This window comes from Pseudonaja textilis, chromosome 5 (genome assembly GCF_049901715.1).
Source record: "Pseudonaja textilis isolate UNSWEBS1 chromosome 5, rPseTex1.2, whole genome shotgun sequence".
In the NCBI taxonomy this organism is placed as follows: Eukaryota; Metazoa; Chordata; class Lepidosauria; order Squamata; family Elapidae; genus Pseudonaja; species Pseudonaja textilis.
The window spans coordinates 20,848,615-20,868,264 of record NC_141994.1 but is presented as its reverse complement, the minus strand read 5'-3'; the positions used below and the strand labels follow the sequence as shown (position 1 = coordinate 20,868,264).

Genomic DNA, 19,650 nt, shown 5'->3' with positions numbered 1-19,650 from the left:
TTTTTTTCTGGTAGGGGAAAAAAAAGTGCATTAGAGAGAGCCACCTAATACTACTGTGTGAGCAGAAAGAAAAGTTGTGCATAAAAATGGAAATTAAAAGAAATGCAAAGTTTCATCTAGGTTTCTAAGAAAGAAAGGAAAAAAAATCATAAACAGATGCAGAAGTGGAATGGAATTAATGGAACTAACATCTATGCCAAAAAAATGTTCAAACCTTCTAGAAAAAGAAATACTGTCCGGATTACACCCCACCCTTTGCTTTGGGTTTCTGGCACCCTGAAACATTTTCTCAAACTGGTTGTCACACCAGAAGTCTCCAAGATGTATCTTGCTGGTGGACCAGTTTCCTGCTTCATTGCGACACTGCCACCACGTGTCGAATTTGGGGGTTTTCTTTCTCACTGTTCCTTGGGTTTAGACAAGGGAGGAAAACCTCTCTGGAGCCCCAAGTTTCCAATAGAGCGATTAAAGATTACAGCAATAATAGAAAAAGATAAATATATTGATTTCCTATGCACAATTTTGGAAGCAGGAAAATGTACCATCAGAGGATGATGTTATAAAAAAAAATTAGACTGTGCAAAGATGGACAGACTAACAATGAAATTAAGAGACAAAGAAGAATCGATATAATGTCTGGGATGCCTGGTATGAATGGTTTAAGAATAAAAAGAAATAAAAATGACAATTAGGTAAAGAATAAGAAACTATGTAAGTACTTAAATCTATATTCATATCTATCTATATTTATTTATATATTAAGTTGAAATTGTATAATGAAAGAAATGTGTATATAGAAAGATGACAAGGAAATGTAGAAGATGTCTGGACGTTGATATAATGATGTATAAAGTTTTATTTTATGTTTTTAAATTTTGAAAACTAAATAAAATTTAATTTAAAAAAATAAGCAAACAAACCAACAAATATAATTTTAAGTATTTGCTCACTGCCCAGCAATGGTTTGTTTGTATTTGGGACAAAGTCTAGGATTTTTTTTTCACCCTAATTTTATTCTGCCACTGGGTAAATATATTAAATTAGTTGCTTACTGAGAAAAAAAGCAAGCATGTAGCTAAATTATTTTTGTTAAACATATCTGTAATGTGTTATTAATAAATTGATGTTCTTTAGCTTTCCTTAAAAAATAAAAACAAAAATCACAGCACAACCTGGCATGGGATAAGGGACATCTAGAACTAGTCCTTAACAAAAGAATACATTGAGCTGAGTAGAATTCATGTCAAGTGTTTCCACTCAACGAAAGACACACTGGAGTAGTCATGCGCTATTAGGAATGTCGTTGGAGACACGCAACGAAAGGAACAAACAAGAGAAACTATAAACAAATGTTCTCTCACAATGACAACCCTTTCTCTAGATTCACTATAGATATATATCAGCTTTTCTTCAGTCAGATTTGATAGGTAATCTTTCCATTAGGCAAGACAAAGACTTAGTGTTCCAATATTTGAGTGGCTTCCCCAAAGAAGAGAGTGGGTCAACCTATTCGCCAAAGCACCAGAAGGCAAGAGAAGAGACAATGGAGGGAAGCAACCTAGAACTAAGGATAAATTTCCTAACTGTGAAGACAATTAAGTAGTGGAAGGTCTTGCCTTCAGAAGTTGTGGTGCTCCTTCGCTGGAGGCTTTTAAGAAGAGACTGGACAGCCACTTGTCTGAAAGGGTATAGGCAGAGGTGGTATTCAGCAGGTTCTGATCAGTTCTGGAAAACCAGTAGCGGACATTTTGAGTAGTTTGGAGAACCAGCAAATACCACTGGCCCCACTCTGACTGGCCCCACCCCCATCTATTCTCTGCTTCCTGAGTCCCAGCTGATTGGCTGGGTCTTCTTTGGTTGCCCTGCAGAGGAGAACGGAGCTGAAAAGCAGGTTAGTAGGGTGAGGAGGAATGGGAATTTTACAATATCCTTCTCCCAGGAGTGGGGAGGAAATGGAGATTTTACAGTAACCATCCTCTGGAGTGGGATGGGAATCAGAGGTGGTATTCAGCAGGTTCTGACCAGTTCTGGAGAACCGGTAGCGGAAATTTTGAGTAGTCCAGGTAAATACCACCTCTGACTGGAGATTTTGCAGTATCCTTACCTGCCACGCCCACCAAGCCACGCCCGTCAAACCAGTAGTAAAATAATTTGAATCCCACCCCTGTTGGGAATGGAGATTTTGCAGTATCCTTCTCCTGGAGTGGGGTGGGAATGGAGATTTAACAGCAAGGGTCTTCAAACTTGGCAAGTTTAAGACATGGACTTCAACTCCCAGAATTCCTGAGTTAACAAAAATGTCCCCCTTTACCATGGTGCAGGAGGCTGACTAGGCCACGCCCACCATGGCCACGCCCACCATGGCCACGCCCACCAAGCAACCAGGCACAGAACCTGTTGCTAACTTTTCTGAAGCCACCCCTGGAGATACCCATTGCTCTTTTATGATTGTCTAAAGTAAGAAGAAGGGATAGAATTTATCCTGAGGCTAATAAATGCTCTGGGAATACCTCATTCCCTTCAAGGAATTCAAATCTTCAAGACAAGGTGATTTGCATCCAGTTTGTTCATGAAAATCTTTGAAAAAGAATTTGGAGAGCACACGGACAAAGGGCAATGTGACAGATGACTGTGGAGGGCGCATTTTATCCCTTAACTTTAAAAAAAAGATTCGGAAGGGAAACCCTGAAAAATCACAAGCCAGCCAGTCTGACCTGAATAGATCAGAATATTCCAAGCAACATCATACAGAAATTGATCTGGAAACGTTGCAATTAAGTCACTCAAATTATTCGGTGACATGAAAACACGTCAGATCAATCTCATTTCATTTTTAGACTGGAAAATCAGGAGTGCTGGGGGAATAATATATCTTGATTTGAGCAAAGTCTAGCAAATTATGGGCTAGATGGCTAATTTGGTGAATCCATTTCCCAGATCAGCAAACTGGAAATAGGTGTTATGTCAAGAGTCAAGAATTGAGGCTGAACTCTCCAATGTTTTTACCTATAAAGTTGCCAAGAGTCGGACAGGATTAAATGATTACAATAACAACAACATAGGCAATTTGACTCAATGGACTCTTCCACCCTATAGCTTACCTGCATAAAACCATGGGACTCTTCAGGGCACATGAGGAGGAAGTTATATCATATATACCACGACATTGTCATGCAATGGATAAAACTTCTACCAATTGCACTGTGGTTACCATCAGATGATTAGGGAAGTAGGAAATAGACACATAGACATTAACAACATCTATAGACTATGCAAAAGAGACAATCAACCAGCCCAAAAAGGAACAAAAAGACTCCAGCACACCTCCACCAGGAATCGGCACCCAGATTAGCATAGATTAACTCCAAGGTTTAACTTCACACCAACCATCAAGTAAACAACACCTTAACCAAGAAACCGCCAAAGAGCCATCAGTAAACAGCCCAATCAAAGAATCCCTAAGACCGCTCTCATCCAGGGGTGGGATTGACAAACCATATGTAAATTTAACATCCGGTTTGCCCAACCCAGTCCAAACTGGCTGAATCCCACCTCTGTTCCCATCCACACAGAAGGTTAATATAATCATACAGCAAACCACACTCCTTATTAGCGCTAATAATGTTACCTAGTTGGGTAATGAAACGTCTGCAAGAAAACAAAGCAAGCTCAGAGAGCACCAGAAAAGAAAATCATTCTTTTTTAAAACATCGATGTTGGATCAGTCATCAGGAATCATCTGTTGCATGTTTTTCAGATTCCAGTAGGATGTAGAAGAATAAATGGGAGGGAGTAGATTAACGTGTCCTTTTCTTTTGAAATTGTAAAAATTTTATGAAATTAAAAAGGGGGGAAACTACACAGAATCTGATTTATATATCCTATGTAGCTATAAAGGGATTATAAATTTTAATGTTTTAAGTAATAATGCTAAATACTTAATGGGATTCAATAGGGGTGATAATTAATGAATATGTAAGAGGTGGCTCAGTTATATTGATATTTCAGGGGGGAAATCAATTTATAGAAGGAGTGGTTTTTTAAAACTACAATTTAAGAGGAAGTAAACAAATGTGACAGTTAAAAGTATTAAAGTATAATGATCATGAAGTTAACACAAGTGAATTAAATAATAAGATAAGTATTTTGAATAACACAATAAAATAGAAAATGTATAAAAGCATTGTTAAGATAAGAAATTGTATACAAAAATTGAATATGAAACTATGGTCATATCTGTATGTATATGTGAAACCTGTAATCATGCTGTTCACTAGAAAGAGATGTTAAATGTGGAAAACTGAATAAAACTTGTTTTTTAAAAAAGAATATATGGGAGGAACTATAAAGCAAACATGAGCCAGACTAAAGACCTGTGGCCAAAAAAAAATAGTTCTCAGAATACAGGTAGTCCTTGACTTCCAACAACTTACAACTTCATTTAGTGATCGTTCAAAGTTACAACAGCACTGAAAACAGTGAGTTAGGATTGTTTTTTACGACCTTTGCAGCACCCTCATGATTACGTGATCCAAATTCAGATGCTTGGCAACAGGTTCATATTTATGACTGTTTCCGTATCCCCAGGTCATGTGATTCCCCTTTTTGCGACCTTCTGACAATCAAAACCAATGGGGAAGCCAGATTCACTTAGCAACCGGGTTACCAACTTATCAACTGCAGTGATTCACTGAACAACCGAAGCAAGAAAGGTTAAATGGGGCAAAACATCTCATTAGAAATTTTGGGCTTCATTGTGGTCGTAAGTCAAGGATTACCTGTAGATACATACATTGAATCAAGACTTGTATATCAGCTTCTTGAAAAAGAGAGTGAATACACCAGTAGTGGGATTCCAAATTTTTTACTATCGGTTCTGTGGGTGTGGCTTGGTGGGTGTGGCTTGGTGGGTGTGGCTTTGTGGGCGTGGCTGGGGAAGGATACTGCAAAATCTCCATTCCCACCTTACTCCTGGGGGAAGATTACTGTAAAATCCCCATTCCCTCCCCACCCCACTAACCTGCTTTCCAGCTCTGTTCTCCTGTGCAGGGCAACCAAAGAAGACCCAGCCAATCAGCTGGAACTCAGGAGGCGGAGAATAGATGGGGGCGGGGCCAGTCAGAGATGGTATTTGCTGGTTCTTCGAGCTAATCAAAATTTCTGCTACTGGTTCTCCAGAATTGGTCAGAACCATCTGAAGAAAACCTCTGGAATACACACTTAATATTTTTTTGCCGGTGAATTTGTGCATAAGGATATTTCTATGTCCTAACCAGGCAAAAAAAAAAATGGTATTGTTTTTAACAGAAAGGCTCTTAATCAGAATTATGCATGTTTATCCAAATATTTTCCAAATCAGTTTCTTAGAATCTGTTACCTGTTGCCTCTTTTCCGGTACAGATAATTATTTATAATTATTCTGTTTGTTTTGCGGGTTCTCCTCACGTGCCCATTGTGAGTGTTACAGCTCTCTCTACAATTTTAGCAAAAATCATTCTTCTAAAATATTAGCACTTTTGGGGCACCCTTCTGGCGATAAATTACCATTTACCTTTTTGTATTGGATTTCTTCGCCTGACAAGTTCTTTTACCTACATTCAAGGCAACTGATAAAATATTTACAGCAACATGAAGTTCATTACGTTAATGGCAAAACCTGTGCTTCGCTTTAACTGTATTGCAATACCTAAATTGCTGCCATTAACTGCAATGGAATCTCCTGTTTTATGAGACTCACATAGGTGACTCTGATTACAAAGAAACATGCAGTTAATGCCCTCTATTAAAAAAAGGGGGGGGGGAAATGTAGTTTTAGGATTATCAAAGGCATGTGAGGGGCCGCTACCAAGCCCAGATCAAATTGTATAGTCAAAAGATATTTAAACTGATGGTTTGCCCTTCAGTAGTTATGGACAATGCAAATTCTTGTTGTAGCCCTAAAAGACTGATGAAAAATAAGCTTATCTAAGGTATCGTTTCACCCACAGTTCCAGAAAAAAAAATTCTGCAAATCTCAAATTGTGGTTATCCCAGAATATCAATTTCTCTCAGGAATCAAATTTAAGCCTCCAGCAATGTTCACATATAACTTTCTGCTTTAAATGCAAAAGAAATACAACCAGGTTTAGTGTAGCAATAACTAAAATGGCAAGGGACAAATAATATCTATCCAATTACACCCACAATTTTTTTAAGAAGAAACATTTAAATTCCCAAAAACCAACTTAAGCTAATGATGAAGCTGAAATGCCAGGAAGTTAAAACCCCTTCTTCATATGAAATCAGAATTTGAAAAGAGAAAACCTATCATAAAAACCTGCTCTGAATCCTATCAATTTGTTTAAATAATGTAGTAGGTATTAACATGGATATCCTGATGATGAGAGAGATGATATAGATGATAGATAGATAGATGATAGACAGACAGATGATACATATAGACATAGACAGGTGATAGCTAGATGGATGAATGGAGGGAGGGAGAGAGGGAGGGATAGTGAGAGGGATGGATGGATAGACAGATAGATAGAGGTAGGTAGGTAGGCTGGCCTGCAGATATAGACACAGATAGATGATACCTAGATAGCTCGATAGCTAGATGGATGGACGGATGGACAGACAGGCAGACAGGAGGGATTGATGGATAGACAGACAGAGTAGGTAGACTGGCCTGCAGTTTGGCAGTTTGGCAGGCAGGCAGACAGAGATACAGGCAAACTGACATCACTTTAGGAGTGACACTAATTTTGTAAAAAAAATCTTTCCCGAAGACCGATAGGCATTTTAAATCATCAGTTAATATCAACATCTCCAGTTAAATAGTTGGATATGTTTGTCACTGAAGAGGTCTTCCTAGGATATTCAAACTATATTTAAAATACCAAAATTTACAGATTCCCACAGATATCATACAGCTTATGGGAAATATGTTAGACTTCTTCTGGTTGAGTGAATAATCTGAAATCTTACTAAACTGTTGCAATGAGCCCTAATTTTTTGGATAAAGATCATCAAAAATTATCAAGTCGGCTGCCCCCAGGCAGTGCTGGCATGTTAACTCTCAATAAATCCTTTTTAAGTTTTGGAAGTTTGGTTCGAGACTCATGAGGGTAACTGCTGGAATCCGGAAAGCACTATCACCGAACCGATAGGGAAACTGGTAGAATCCCACCACTGTTAGCAACAGATAGTTAGCGCTTAGTTGTGGTCATAAGACAATGACTACCTGTATTAAATAGGCCTTCTGAGCTAGAAGTTTCTTGGGTTGATGGGCAGCTATGTCATTTGATTAAATAAAGAAACATGTTTCTCCAAAAGAGAAAATTCTGCTGGAGAAAGTAGGCTAATCTGTGTACTTCCTTAGAACATCTGCCAAGTATGCCTAAAAAGCATATTCCAATCCATATATTTTTAACGCACCGTAACAGTCTGAGCACTAGCAAAGATAATGCAAGACTCTATAAGTTTTATTTGACTTTCCTTGCCTTTTATGGTGAAACAACAACCCAGGGAGCAAATTGTCGTTACTTCCTTAGTATGGAACTCCATTCTTCCCCAGTATTATATATTTGTAACTCGTCATGCCGTAGACTTGGTACACACCCTCCTTAGTCTTCTCTGAAACGGTTTTGACATCTGTCAAAGTTCTTCCACTACTTTGCTTCATACTTCCAAACTGTTAAATTTTACTAAGCGAACTTCACGAAAGACTGGGGGATTTGGTGGGCATTTCCTGCTCCCAGACAGTTTGTTAACTGTGGTGGAACCTGAAGCTTCTAGTGATGTTTACCAGAGGTATGGCTATCTCCAAAATTCTCTCAATTATTTTGCTTAGGATGGAATTCATGGGCCTTCAGGATTCAGATTGATTCCATCAAGGGCTGCTGTTCTGAGGGCTCTATAACTCCAGGTGGGTTAGAAGATAGAAGAATAAAGCTGGAAGGGACCTTGGAGGTCTTCTAGTCCAATCACCTGCTCCAGGAGGAGACACTATACCATTTCAGATAAATGGCTGTCCAGTCTCTTCTTGAAAGCCTCCAATGATGGAGCATCCACAACTTCTGAAGGCAGCCTGTTCCACTGGTTCATTGTTCTCACAGTTAGGAAGTTTCTCCTTAGTTCTAGGTTGCTTCTCTCTTTGACCAGTTTTCATCCATTGTTTCTCCTCTTGCCTTTTGGTGTTTTGAAAAATTGTCTAACCCCCTTTTTGGATCTTAAAACTTGGTTGGAGGAAGGGTCATGGCATCAGCTTTCCAAAAAGGCCCAGTCAAGAAATAGACACAGCAGGAAGAATTTCAGGAATGCTAATCTATTAGGTCAGGTCTATTAACAGATTCCTATCCCAAATCTTCACTGAAAATGGGGTCATGGCAGAGGTGGTCTTCTGCAGGTTCTGACCAGTTCTGGAGAACCGGTAGCAGAAATTTGGAGTGGTTCAGAGAACCGGCCAATCCCACCTCTGACTGGCCCTGCCCCCATCTATTCTCTGCCTCCCATTGAGTCCCAGTTGATCGGCTGGGTCTTCTTTGGTTGGCCTGCACAGGAGAACGCAGCTGGAAAACAGATTAGTGGGGTGGGGAGGGAATGGGATTTTGCAATAACCTTCCCCTGCCACACCCACCAAGCCACGCCCACAGAACCGATAGTAAAAAGTTTTGATCCCACCATTGCCCCCCGAGCTCCATTTTAGCTGACAGAAGGCTGCAGGAGGCTGTTGCAGCCAAAAATGGAACCTGGGAGGGCCACGCGCAGTCCTCCAAGCTCCATTTTCACTGGCAGAGCACTAGCAGAACAAACTACTAGCAAAAGTTGATCCCCCCAGCCCCTTCCGGGCCACCACAGGTGCCCTCAACATGAGTGACGTCAAGCTGGACATGCCCCCTTCAGCCCCCTAAGGTCAAACACAACCTTGATGTGGCCCTCAATGAAATCAAGTTTGACACCTCTGCCTTAGATAATAAGGCCCTACCCATGAAGGCCTTTATAGTCAGTAACAGCACTCAGAATCTAGGTAAGGGTAAAGGGTTCCCCTATTGAGTTGTGTCTAACTCTTAGAGCAGGGGTGTTAAACTGGCAGCCCATGGACCAGATACGTCGCTCACAGTCTATGCCCACCCCAGCTCCGTGAAGGGAAAAAACTTTGTGATACGTCATGTGATGGCAACGTGACGTGGTGAGTTTGACACCCATGCTCTAGAGGGTGGTGATCATCTCTATTTCTGAGCTGAGGGAGCAAATGTTATCCTAAGACATGATCATGTGGCCAGCATGACTATATGCCAAAGGTGCACAGAACTCTGTTACCTTCCCACCGAAGTGGTACCTATTAATTTACTCGCATTTGCATGCTTTCAAACTGCTAGGGGCAGGAACTGGCAAGCAACGGGAGTTCACTCCATCATGTAGTGCTCAGATCTCTTTCCAGCTGACAAACTCGGTGCTTTTAACCACTGAGCCATCGCGCCACCTACTGAGAATCTAACAGTAATCAAAGTAGACCATTGTGTCCTAAAAGTATTCTGACCTAGGCTTCATAAACCATAATTATCCACAAACTTGTTTTAAAAACAAAACCTATTTTATTGCAATGCTGGGAATTGTTTTCATTCCCAGCCAGAATTCATTTCAAACAGTCTCCCAAGGTAAACACACTTTTCAGTTCTGTGAAGTGCTGCCCAAAACAGAAGTATCAAATTAACTAGAAAAGAAACCAACCGAAGTACAAGAAAAACCAACCAAAGTACAAAGAGCTTCAAGGATAACTCGGAACTGGTCGAACTACTTTGCTTCCTGCAAAGGTTTCATCATCTTGGTCTGACTTTTATACCTTATGGGAGGGGCAATCACCTCCCAGCCTCACTCCCGAGTTGCCCCTTTTGTTTCAGCTGCTCTCGCCTTCTAGCAGCTCTGCACATATGCGCACTGGGAACAGGCTCCCCTGAGTCCTCTGCCTTGCTGCTGCCAGACTCTGAAGGCTCTGAAGGCAGCACCCCACTCCAAGATGGTCCTGGCCCCATCTCTGCATCGGATAAAGGATCCTTGCCCGAGTCCTCGCCAGACTCCCTGACTGGTCCCCGTTCTTTCCCACTGTCCAATTCTGCTACCATCTGCACCAGCTGCCGGCGAACCACAACAAGAAGGGCACAATGAAATCTTTCCATCGTTGTCCATGCTGGTTCAATCTGACCCAGCTGCAGCTGATGAATGGCCTTCAAAGGTAGCCCCAACTTCACTGCATTGCAATAGTCCATGAAGGAGGCAACCAAATCATCAGTGAACATTGGTAGTCTGCTAGTCCAGGTAGAGGTGGAAGTGGTATACAATGTCTATGGAGATTCTCCATCTTCCAGGCTATGTTTGTCCCAAAGGTGCTTTTCCATGATTGAATTGAAGAAGCTTCTTGGATGCGAAGTGAAACATGAAAGTGTGAATATGTGAAAATTTAAGGGCAAACAAAGAAAGTTCAGTTGCTTCTTGAAAAAGCATCTTTGGAACAAGTGGCTCGCAAAATAATTTTTTGAGAAGGCTTCCAAGCTACAGCTCAATGTTCCTCAGTTTTAATTTGAAAATGCATAATTTTGCATGCATTTTGGTACTTTGTTTCAGGCAATAAATACATCGTCAAGTATGGAGAACAATCGTGTAAGACAAGAAATGTGAATTAGGTCAGTTAAACTGTGAACCAGGCTAAATTCTCAAAGATCACTCCTTCCGATAGTTTATATGAAATTTCTGCTTTAATCAATCAACCACTTCCCTTGTGTATCCTCAGTCAATTAATTTAAAATATATGTAAATAAATGTCCATCATATTGAAAACTCAACAGTTTTTTTTTTTAAAGGAAAGGAACATATAAAGAAGAAATGCCACAATTACCAGAATTTCAGAATTGCAAAAGGCAATGGTACTTTAATTCTTAACCCATCCACATTTCTTTGATTAAAATTTATCAGTAAAAAAGTGAGTCAAATAGATGTTAGTTATGAATATTACACAATATTTTATTACAGCATGCAGCTGTAGTAGAATCATAAAACGGGAATGAAAAGGATCACAGAAACTTTGGTGTCCTACCTCATCCTGAGTCACGATTTTGGTATTTTCCATTCTGGCTTTCTTCTGTAATAATCTTGTTTCATACTCTGGCCTGGGATGTTCCTAAATCAAATTTAAAAAAAAATGTGGAGTGAATTTAACATCTGAGCAACAAGCCACATAAAAAACAACAATAACATCCAAGTACTACTGAGATCTTGGCTCCCGCACACTTGAACATGAGCAAGAACACTGGTAAGAGATGCTTGTGACATAAGAGTTATGAGGGTTTGAATGGAACAAGAAGCCAAACTGATAGATTCTCCTTGTTGTATTTGGGTAGCAGAAAGGGTGGAAGAACACGTTGCAAGTAAATGCTTTAAAATACAGACTAAGGGTGCAAGAGTATAATGGATTCTGGAAACACAATCCCTGGGAATATAAAGCTAATATTCTACAAGTAATCTACTAGAAATAACAGAATAACAGAAGGGACCTTGGAGGTCTTCTAGTCTCAAGCAGGAGACCCTATACCATTTTAAGAAGAACAACTTTATTGTCATTGTACAAGTACAATGAAACTGTGGATGCACCCCAGCAACTGTTCGCAATACAATAAAACCAAAGCACTTTAAAATGAAGATAAGAAAGATGGAGTACCCACGTCTCCATTTGCAATTTGAGAGTACAATATCTACGAATATACACAAAATATACATCCAACACTGACTGTAATGCTTTGCTGAGTGTAATACGCAAGAGATGGATTGTACTGTAATATGTTATTATACATCTGAACGGGGTATTGAGATTTCACATCTTTTCCCATCTTAATAAGGTAGTGACTTTGTGTTTATTTCTGGCCTGGGCTCCTGCACATATGAACATGAGCAAGCATACTGGTAGGAGATGCTTGTGACATAAGAGTTATGATGGTTTGAATGGAACAAGAAGTCAAACCTTTAGATGCTCCTTGGCGAATTTGGGTAGCAGAGAGGGTGAAAGAACACATTGCAAGTAAATGCTTTAAAATACAGACTAAGGGTACATGAGTATAAGGGATTCTGGAAACACAATCCCTGGGAATATAAAGCTAATATTCTACAAGTAATCTACCAGGAATAACAGAATAACAGGAGGGATCTTGGATGTCTTTAACCCACTGCTCAAACAGGAGACCTACACCACTTCAGACAAATGGCTGTTCAATCTCCTCTTAAAAACCTTGAGTGATAGAGCAGCCACAATTTCTGGAGAGAAGCCATTCCACCGATTAATTGTTCTCACTGTCAGGAAATTTTTTCTAAGTTCTAGGTTGATTCTCTCCTTCATAGTTTCCATCCATTGCTTCCTGTCCTGCCCTTTGGTGCTTTTGAGAATACGTTAACCCCCTCTTCTTTGTAGCAGTCCCTCAAATATTGGAAGACTGCTATCATGTCACCCCTGGTCTTTCTTTTCATTAAACTAGACATACTCGATTTCTGCAACTGGTCTTCATATGTTTTAGCCTCCAGTCCCCTAATCATCATAAGTTGATCTTCCATTCTCATTATAATGACTTGTTCTGGTTTTCATCTTAGGTAAACCAATCTACCTTCTAATTACACAGTCTTTGAATTTTTTTTTTAAACGTATGCAATTTTTATGCCATTCAACTTTTCATTGTTGGATTACATAATAATATTGTTATTCTAATTGACTGGCTTGCCAATTCAAGGTATCGGATACAGGGACCAGCCAAAATCAGATTTGAATTTGCAAGCCAAGAGCCTAATTGCATTTGCCTTGGCCATTCAGTTCTAAGAACTGAATTACTTGCATTTGGTTTTGGGGAAATGAAATCATCGGATCAATTTGAAGAATTGAACGGCTAAAAAGTCTAGGTGCACATGAGCAAAAGAAATGTTTGAACGGTTTCGAAAGCACTTACTTCTTCTTCCTCCAATCCTGTGAGATCCCAGAAATAACACAACCTCATCTGCAAACGCTTCCAGTTTTCAAGAAACATTGTGGCTGAAATGAGAGAAACCCAATTCTGTTCATTGTAGGAGAGCTTGGTGTTTAAACAGTGGTGGGATTCAAAAATTTTTTTTACTAACGGTTCTGTGGGCGTGGCTTGGTGGGTGGGCATAGCAGGGGAAGGTTACCGCAAAATCCCATTCCCCCCGCACTCCACTAACCTGCTTTCCAGCTCTGTTCTCTTGTGCAGGGCAACAAAAGGAGATCCAGCTGATCAGCTGGGAGGCAGAGAATAGATGGGGGCGGGGCCAATCAGAGGTGGGATTTGCCCGTTCTCCGAATTACTAAAAATTTCCACTACCGGTTCTCCAGAACTGGTCAGAACCTGCTGAATATTCACCTCTGTGTTTAAAATACCCAACTAAGATTGTGTTTCTTACCAGCAAGGTTCCCTTAAGCCAAGTTCAACTCCTGAGGGCTACACTGTCTATTTCCCTTTTCTGGTTCCTTGCTGATTTCTCTGCCTGCTAATTTAATCCTCATTCTCTGGATCCGTGTGCACAAAATGAAAGAAAGACTGGCACAGTGATGCAACCTTACAACTCCTAAACATAATGGTCTCCAACCCATGTACTGTATGTGAGCTTCTGATTGAAGGAGCTACGTCCACGCATAGTTTCAAGCCATGGACTGTCCCAGGTTAGGAAGTCTGTGGAGGAACCCATAGAGGCTTGGAAGTACCAGGAGTGTCAGGATACAACATCATGTTGAACAATTGGGCCTATGTTCAGCCATTCCCAGGGGTCTCCCTCTCTCTCTGGTTTGGATGGCTTGGCTAGAAAAGCACAATAGATAGATTTAACTATAATTTGGCTAATCTGCAATTAAGAATCATGTGAGCATGAATGAAATGGATTATTTCTACCAAGATGGTATTTCTACCAGTGTTTAAAAAGTGCAGATTCCTTCCTTCCTTCCTTCCTTCCTTCCTTCCTTCCTTCCTTCCTTTCTTCCTTCCTTCCTCCCTCCTTCCCTCCCTCCCTTCCTCTTCTTTTCCTTTCTCATATTCCTTGCTTCCTTCTTCCTTCCACCCCTCCTTCTTCTTTCCCTTCCTTCATTCTTTTTTTATTCCTTCCTTCATTCTTCTCTCCCTCCATCTTCTTTCCCTTCCTTAATTTTTTCATATTCCTTCCTTCCTTCTTTTCCTCCTCCCACCCTCCATCCATCTATCAGCTTTGGAAGCCGCATTCCATGCTGCCACATAGACTGGAAGAGTGGAAGCGGGTGTGTGATTTCAATTAAGTAGCTCTAAGTAGACAAAATAAAATTCTTTTGTTAGTCCAAGGTCATTGAGTATGGCGCAGGATGAAATAAGGATCTTACTTTTGGATGGACTGTGATTGGGCCATGTGATGCGATGACGACCAAGGGAGGGTGGATTTGTAGTTTGGGAAATTGTGGCAAGCCCGAAAAAACTTTTAGATTCGGGTTTCCACAGATGTTGCCAGGTGCTATTCTAATAAAGGTACTTTTGAGATATGTTTGCCTCAGAGTTACTGATTGGAATGGAGGTTTGCTGGAACGCTGACACCATCCATCCATCCATCCATCCATCCATCCATTCTTCCCTCTTCTTTCTCTTCCTTCCCTTTCTCATATTCCTTCTTCCTTCCTTCCATCCATTCATCCATTCTTCCCTCTTCTTTCTCTTCCTTCCCTTTGTCATATTCCTTCCTTCCTTCCTTCCATCCATTCGTCCATCTCTCTTTCTTTCTTTCTTTCTTTCTTTCTTTCTTTCTTTCTTTCTTTCTTTCTTTCTTTCTTTCTTTCTTTCTTTCTTTCCACCCTCCCTCCCTCCCATCCTCTTAGAAATGGGGGGGTGGGGGACGACGAATCCATTAAGCTGAATTTATTACCACATTCCACCCGGAATACATCTCTCAACAACTTTGATTTAATTTGGATGCTTCTCAGCAGGGCTTTGTACACTTGGCCACGCTTCCTTCAGGGCACCAAGGAAGCTCCCTAGTCTCACGTCATGGAAACACACTAAGTTCTCAGGGTTTGTGTCCACAGCCTGACAATTGGACAATTATAAGTCAAGACAAGAGTTTGTTATGGGTGACAGGGAATACCTCCAGGCCTTTCCACAGTCTATTTTTAAAGTCCTCTGAGCTGCTACCCATTAGCAAACTTCCATGGTAATGGCTTCCTTATGTTCATCAAGTACTCTGCAATGCAGCTCTTCCTTTTTGCCTCTGCTCAACAAGCTGTCAATCAGTTTCACCCTATGACTCTCATTCTAAGAACGCGCATGGGTGAGGGAGGGGAGAACTGTGGTTTGAGAGATGTATATCTCCCCCTTAGCTTAACTAAAGAATCTTTTCTGGAGTCTGCCCTGTATAGCGTGGGCAGTTTCTGACCTGCCCTAGACAGGCAAACTTATGGTCACAATGGAGCTGAACATTTCTGGTTGCTAAGCAAAGACAAGCGTTCAGTGAACCTACCAGAGCTGTGCTTAGAATAATACAATTTTATCTGCTTTGTAAGATGCAAAGTGTCAAGGTAATACATCCCCTTCAATGAGAATTCTGAGGCAAGCACATACCTCAAAGAAAATTTTATTGGGACATCCCAAATTGGCACAGACTTGGTGGAAAACTGGCTCTAAGTCAAGCCGTGGTGGCGCAGTGGTTAGAGTGCAGTACTGCAGGCTACTTCTGCTGATTGCCAGCTGCCTGCAATTTGGCAGTTCAGATCTCACCAGGCTCAAGGTTGACTCAGCTTTCCATCCTTCCAAGGTGGGTAAAATGAGAGCCCAGATTGTTGGGGGAATATGCTGACTCTTTAAATCGCTTAAGTGGGGGCTGTAAAGCGCTATACAGTGGTTTGTAAGTCTAAGTGCTGTTGCTATTGCTAGGTTCCCGCCAGTTTTACACCCAATTAAAAGTAAATGTTTGTCACTTCCCCCCAAGAGTCCCCAGTCACATGGTCCAATCAGCATGTGGTTCAGTTGCTAGGTGACCTCTCGAACACCTACACGAATGCCCTTGATTCCCAGGGGAAAGAATGTTATTTAGGCTACAACACACCAGCTATCTCTATACCCTTTCCCTTTCCATTTCCCTTCCCTTCCCAGCTGGCATGCAAATGGCGGCGGCGGCTACATGGAGGAGGAAGGGAGGGATTGTGAGAGTGGCTGGGAAACTGTCACAGAACATTGAAAATGAAAATGAAATATCTGCAGCATCTCAGCGGTGTAGCAGCCATCAGTAACAGCCACAACATCCCCAAATTTCATTTTCTTGGGCATCAGAGATGCCCAATTTTGGACACACACTATAAATTAGCCCATTTAAGGTACTCTGGTTCAAAACTTAATCCCCTGTGATGCACTATTTCTCCCAGTTAAAGGTCACGACCAAGAGAGTTTTAGTAGTATATACGGAAATACTGCAACGGGGAGTGAGGAATAATAGTCCTCATTCCAGTCTAAATCTTAGTGTCTAATTGCAAATGGACTTTGCAGGACATTCATTCATGAAATTTACAGCCCACTCTACCCTGTGATTCCAGAGTAGCTTTTAAAGTAATTCTTCCACTTTCAGGCACACACATTACCAGAGTCAGAGACCAACAATTCCAAGTTATAAATCAGTAGCGAAAGCCAATTCGGTAAGTAAAGCCATTCCTTCTTCTAATCTAAGATCCTTCAGAATAACAACAGAATTGGAAGGGACCTTGCAGTTTTTCTAGCCCAATCCTCTGCTCAGAAAATCTGCTGTCCCACCGCTCAGGAAACCCTACACCATTCCAGACAAATGGTTGCCCAATCTCTTCTTTAAAACTCCACCGATTAATTGATCTAACTGTCAGGAAATTTCTCCTTAGTTTTAGTTTGCTTCTCTCCTTGGTTAGTTTTCACCCATGGCTTCTTGTCCTGCCCTCAGGTGCTTTGGAGAATAGGTTGACTCCCACTTCTTTGTGGCAGCCCTGAGATATTGGAAGACTGCTATCATGTCACCCCCAGCAGTGGTGAGATTGATATTTTTTTACTACCGGTTCTGTGGGCGTGGCTTGGTGGGCGTGGAGTGGAGTGGCTTGGTGGACATGGCAGGGAAAGGATACTGCAAAATCTCCATCCCCTCCCACTCCTGGGGGAAGGTAACTGCAAAATCCCCATTCCGTCCCCAACCTACTAACCTGCTTTCCAGTTCCGTTCTCCTGTACAGAGCACCAAAGAAGACCCAGCCGATCAGCTGGGACTCAATGAGAGGCAGAGAAGAGATGGCGGCGGGGCCAGTCAGAGGTGGGATTTGCCGGTTCTCCAAATGACTCCAAATTTTCCCTAACGGTTCTCCAGAACTGGTCAGAATCTACTGAATCCCACCTCTGATTCTATTCTATTCTATTCTATTCTATTCTATTCTATTCTATTCTATTCTATTCTATTCTATTCTATTTCAATTTGTCTTCTCTTTTGGTTAGTCAAGTGTGGAAATATTTGAAGCAAGCTTACCCCAGAGGGCCATGAAAATGGAGAAGAAGACGGTGGCTGGATTATCAAATAAGTGGCTGGCACGTGCAGTTCCACAAGCTGTGCTGAGGTTCCAGTAGTCACATGTCTTGTCACACAAAGGGCACATGGTGAAGGCATTATGTTGGTCACACATCTCCTTGCTAAAAAGAGCAAAGCCCAAAAGATCAGACATGAGCTTCATGCGGGGAAAGCTTCCAGCTGTTTGCTAGTACAGGTAGCCCTTGACTTACAACCATTCATTTAGTGACCACTCAAAGTTTCAAGGGTGACAGAGCGTTTGCAGTGTGACTGCTATTATGAGACAACCCAGGGACAAAACACAGCACACAGAGACTTAGGTATTTAACAGTGGTTAATTTGCAACAGTTATATACAGAAATATACATGGTAGGCAAAATACCTTACAAGCAATCAAACTTCTTCTTAACTCTACATGAAGAACTCTGCAATGAATACCAGAGAACAAGGAGAAAGAACATGCCCTCTAATGGCTGCCTTTATATAAACACCTCTTAAAGGAGTAGAACCACTGGTGGGATTCAATTTTTTTTTATTACTGGTTTTGTGGGTGTGGCTTGATGGGCATGGCAGGGGAAAGATACTGCAAAATCCCTATTCTCTCCTCACCTCACTAACCTGCTTTCCAGTTCCATTCTCCTGTGCAGGGCGACAAAAGAAGTATGTGTGGCCAGGGTGGGCATTCCAGCTCAACGTGACTCATGTTGGGGGCACCTATAGTGGCATGAGTGGTCTGCCAGCTGCAACAGCCTCCTGCAACCCTCTGCCAACGAAAACAGAATTCGGGAGCACAACACGTGCCTTCGCCGGCCAAGGCACCGCAGGCCGGTGCTTCTCTATTTCCAACACGGCCCCATGCAGAGTTGCTCTTCAGCAGGTTCTGACTGGTTCTGGAGATCTGGTAGCGGACATTTGGAGAAGTTCAGAGAACCAGCAAATACCACCTCTGCCTGGCCCGCCCCCATCTATTCTCTGCCTCCCATTGAGTCCCAGCTGACTGGCTGGGTCTTCTTTGGTTGCCCTGCACAGGAGAACGGAGCTGGAAAGCAGGTTAGTGGGGTGGGGAGGGAATGGGGATTTTGCAGTAACCTTCCCCTGCCACACCCACCAAGCCACGCCCACCAAGCCACACCTGTTCTGACCTAGGCTTAGTCAAATGTACTGAAGCACAAACTTCTTTCAAAAGCAAAACCTATTTTAATGCAACGCTGAGAATTACTTTCATTTCCAGCAGAACGAATTATAAACAGTTCCCCAAGATAAGCCCATGCTTGTCAGTGCTGGGGAATGCTGACAAAAACAGAAGTCTTCAAAGTAATTAGAACAGAACCCACGCGAAGTATCAGAAAAAAATGACCAGAGTATGCAGAGTTTCAAAGAGGACTCGGAATCTAATTGAACTGCTTTGCTTCCTGCAAAGGTTTCGTCATTGGAGTTTGACTTTTATCCCTTATGGAAGGGGCAATCACCTCCCAGCCAGAGGTGGTATTCAGCAGGTATTGACCAGTTCTGCAGAACTGGTAGCAGAAATTTTGAGTAGTTTGGAGAGCCAGCAAATACTACCTCTGACTGGAGATTTTACAGTATCCTTCCCCTGCCACACCTACCAAACTATGCCCACAGAACCATAGTAAAAACATTTGAATCCCACCACTGCTCCCAGCCTTACTCCTGAGTCACCCCCTCTGCTTCAGCTGCTCTCGCCTTCTAGCAGCTCTGCACACACGCACACTGGGAACAGGCTCCCCTGGGTCCTCTGCCTCGCTGCTGCCAGACTCTGGAGGTTCCAGAGTCAGCACCCCACTCCCAGATGTTCCTGGCCCCATCCTTGCATCAGACACAGGACCCTCGTCCGACTCCTCCCCAGACTCCCAGACTGGTTCCTTTTCATCCTCAGCTGCTGGCAAACCACAACAATGCCACACCCACCAAGCAACGCCCACAGAACTGGTAGTAAAAAAAAATTGAATCCCACCACTCTCCCCATGGGCCAGATCTAAACACCCTGTGGGCTGGATCTGGCCCCAGGGCCTTGAGTTTGACACCTCTGCCTTAATCTTTCATTCAAAGATTCATATCTTTATTTTAAGGAAACCAA

At 41.9% G+C, this 19,650-nt stretch overlaps 1 protein-coding gene across 2 annotated transcripts in view; it reads right to left on the bottom strand.

Annotated features, from left to right (window-relative positions):
* Window positions 1-19,650, bottom strand: part of ANO2 (anoctamin 2) — a 170,017-nt gene that overhangs the window by 78,441 nt on the left and 71,926 nt on the right. For both annotated transcript variants that reach the window (XM_087934259.1, XM_026701966.2), the window contains 3 exons: window positions 17,514-17,674; window positions 12,966-13,048; window positions 11,075-11,158 (listed from right to left, as the gene is read on the bottom strand). In XM_087934259.1, the coding sequence (XP_087790385.1) occupies window positions 11,075-11,158; window positions 12,966-13,048; window positions 17,514-17,674 (328 nt within the window). The remainder of the gene's footprint in view (window positions 1-11,074; window positions 11,159-12,965; window positions 13,049-17,513; window positions 17,675-19,650) is intronic.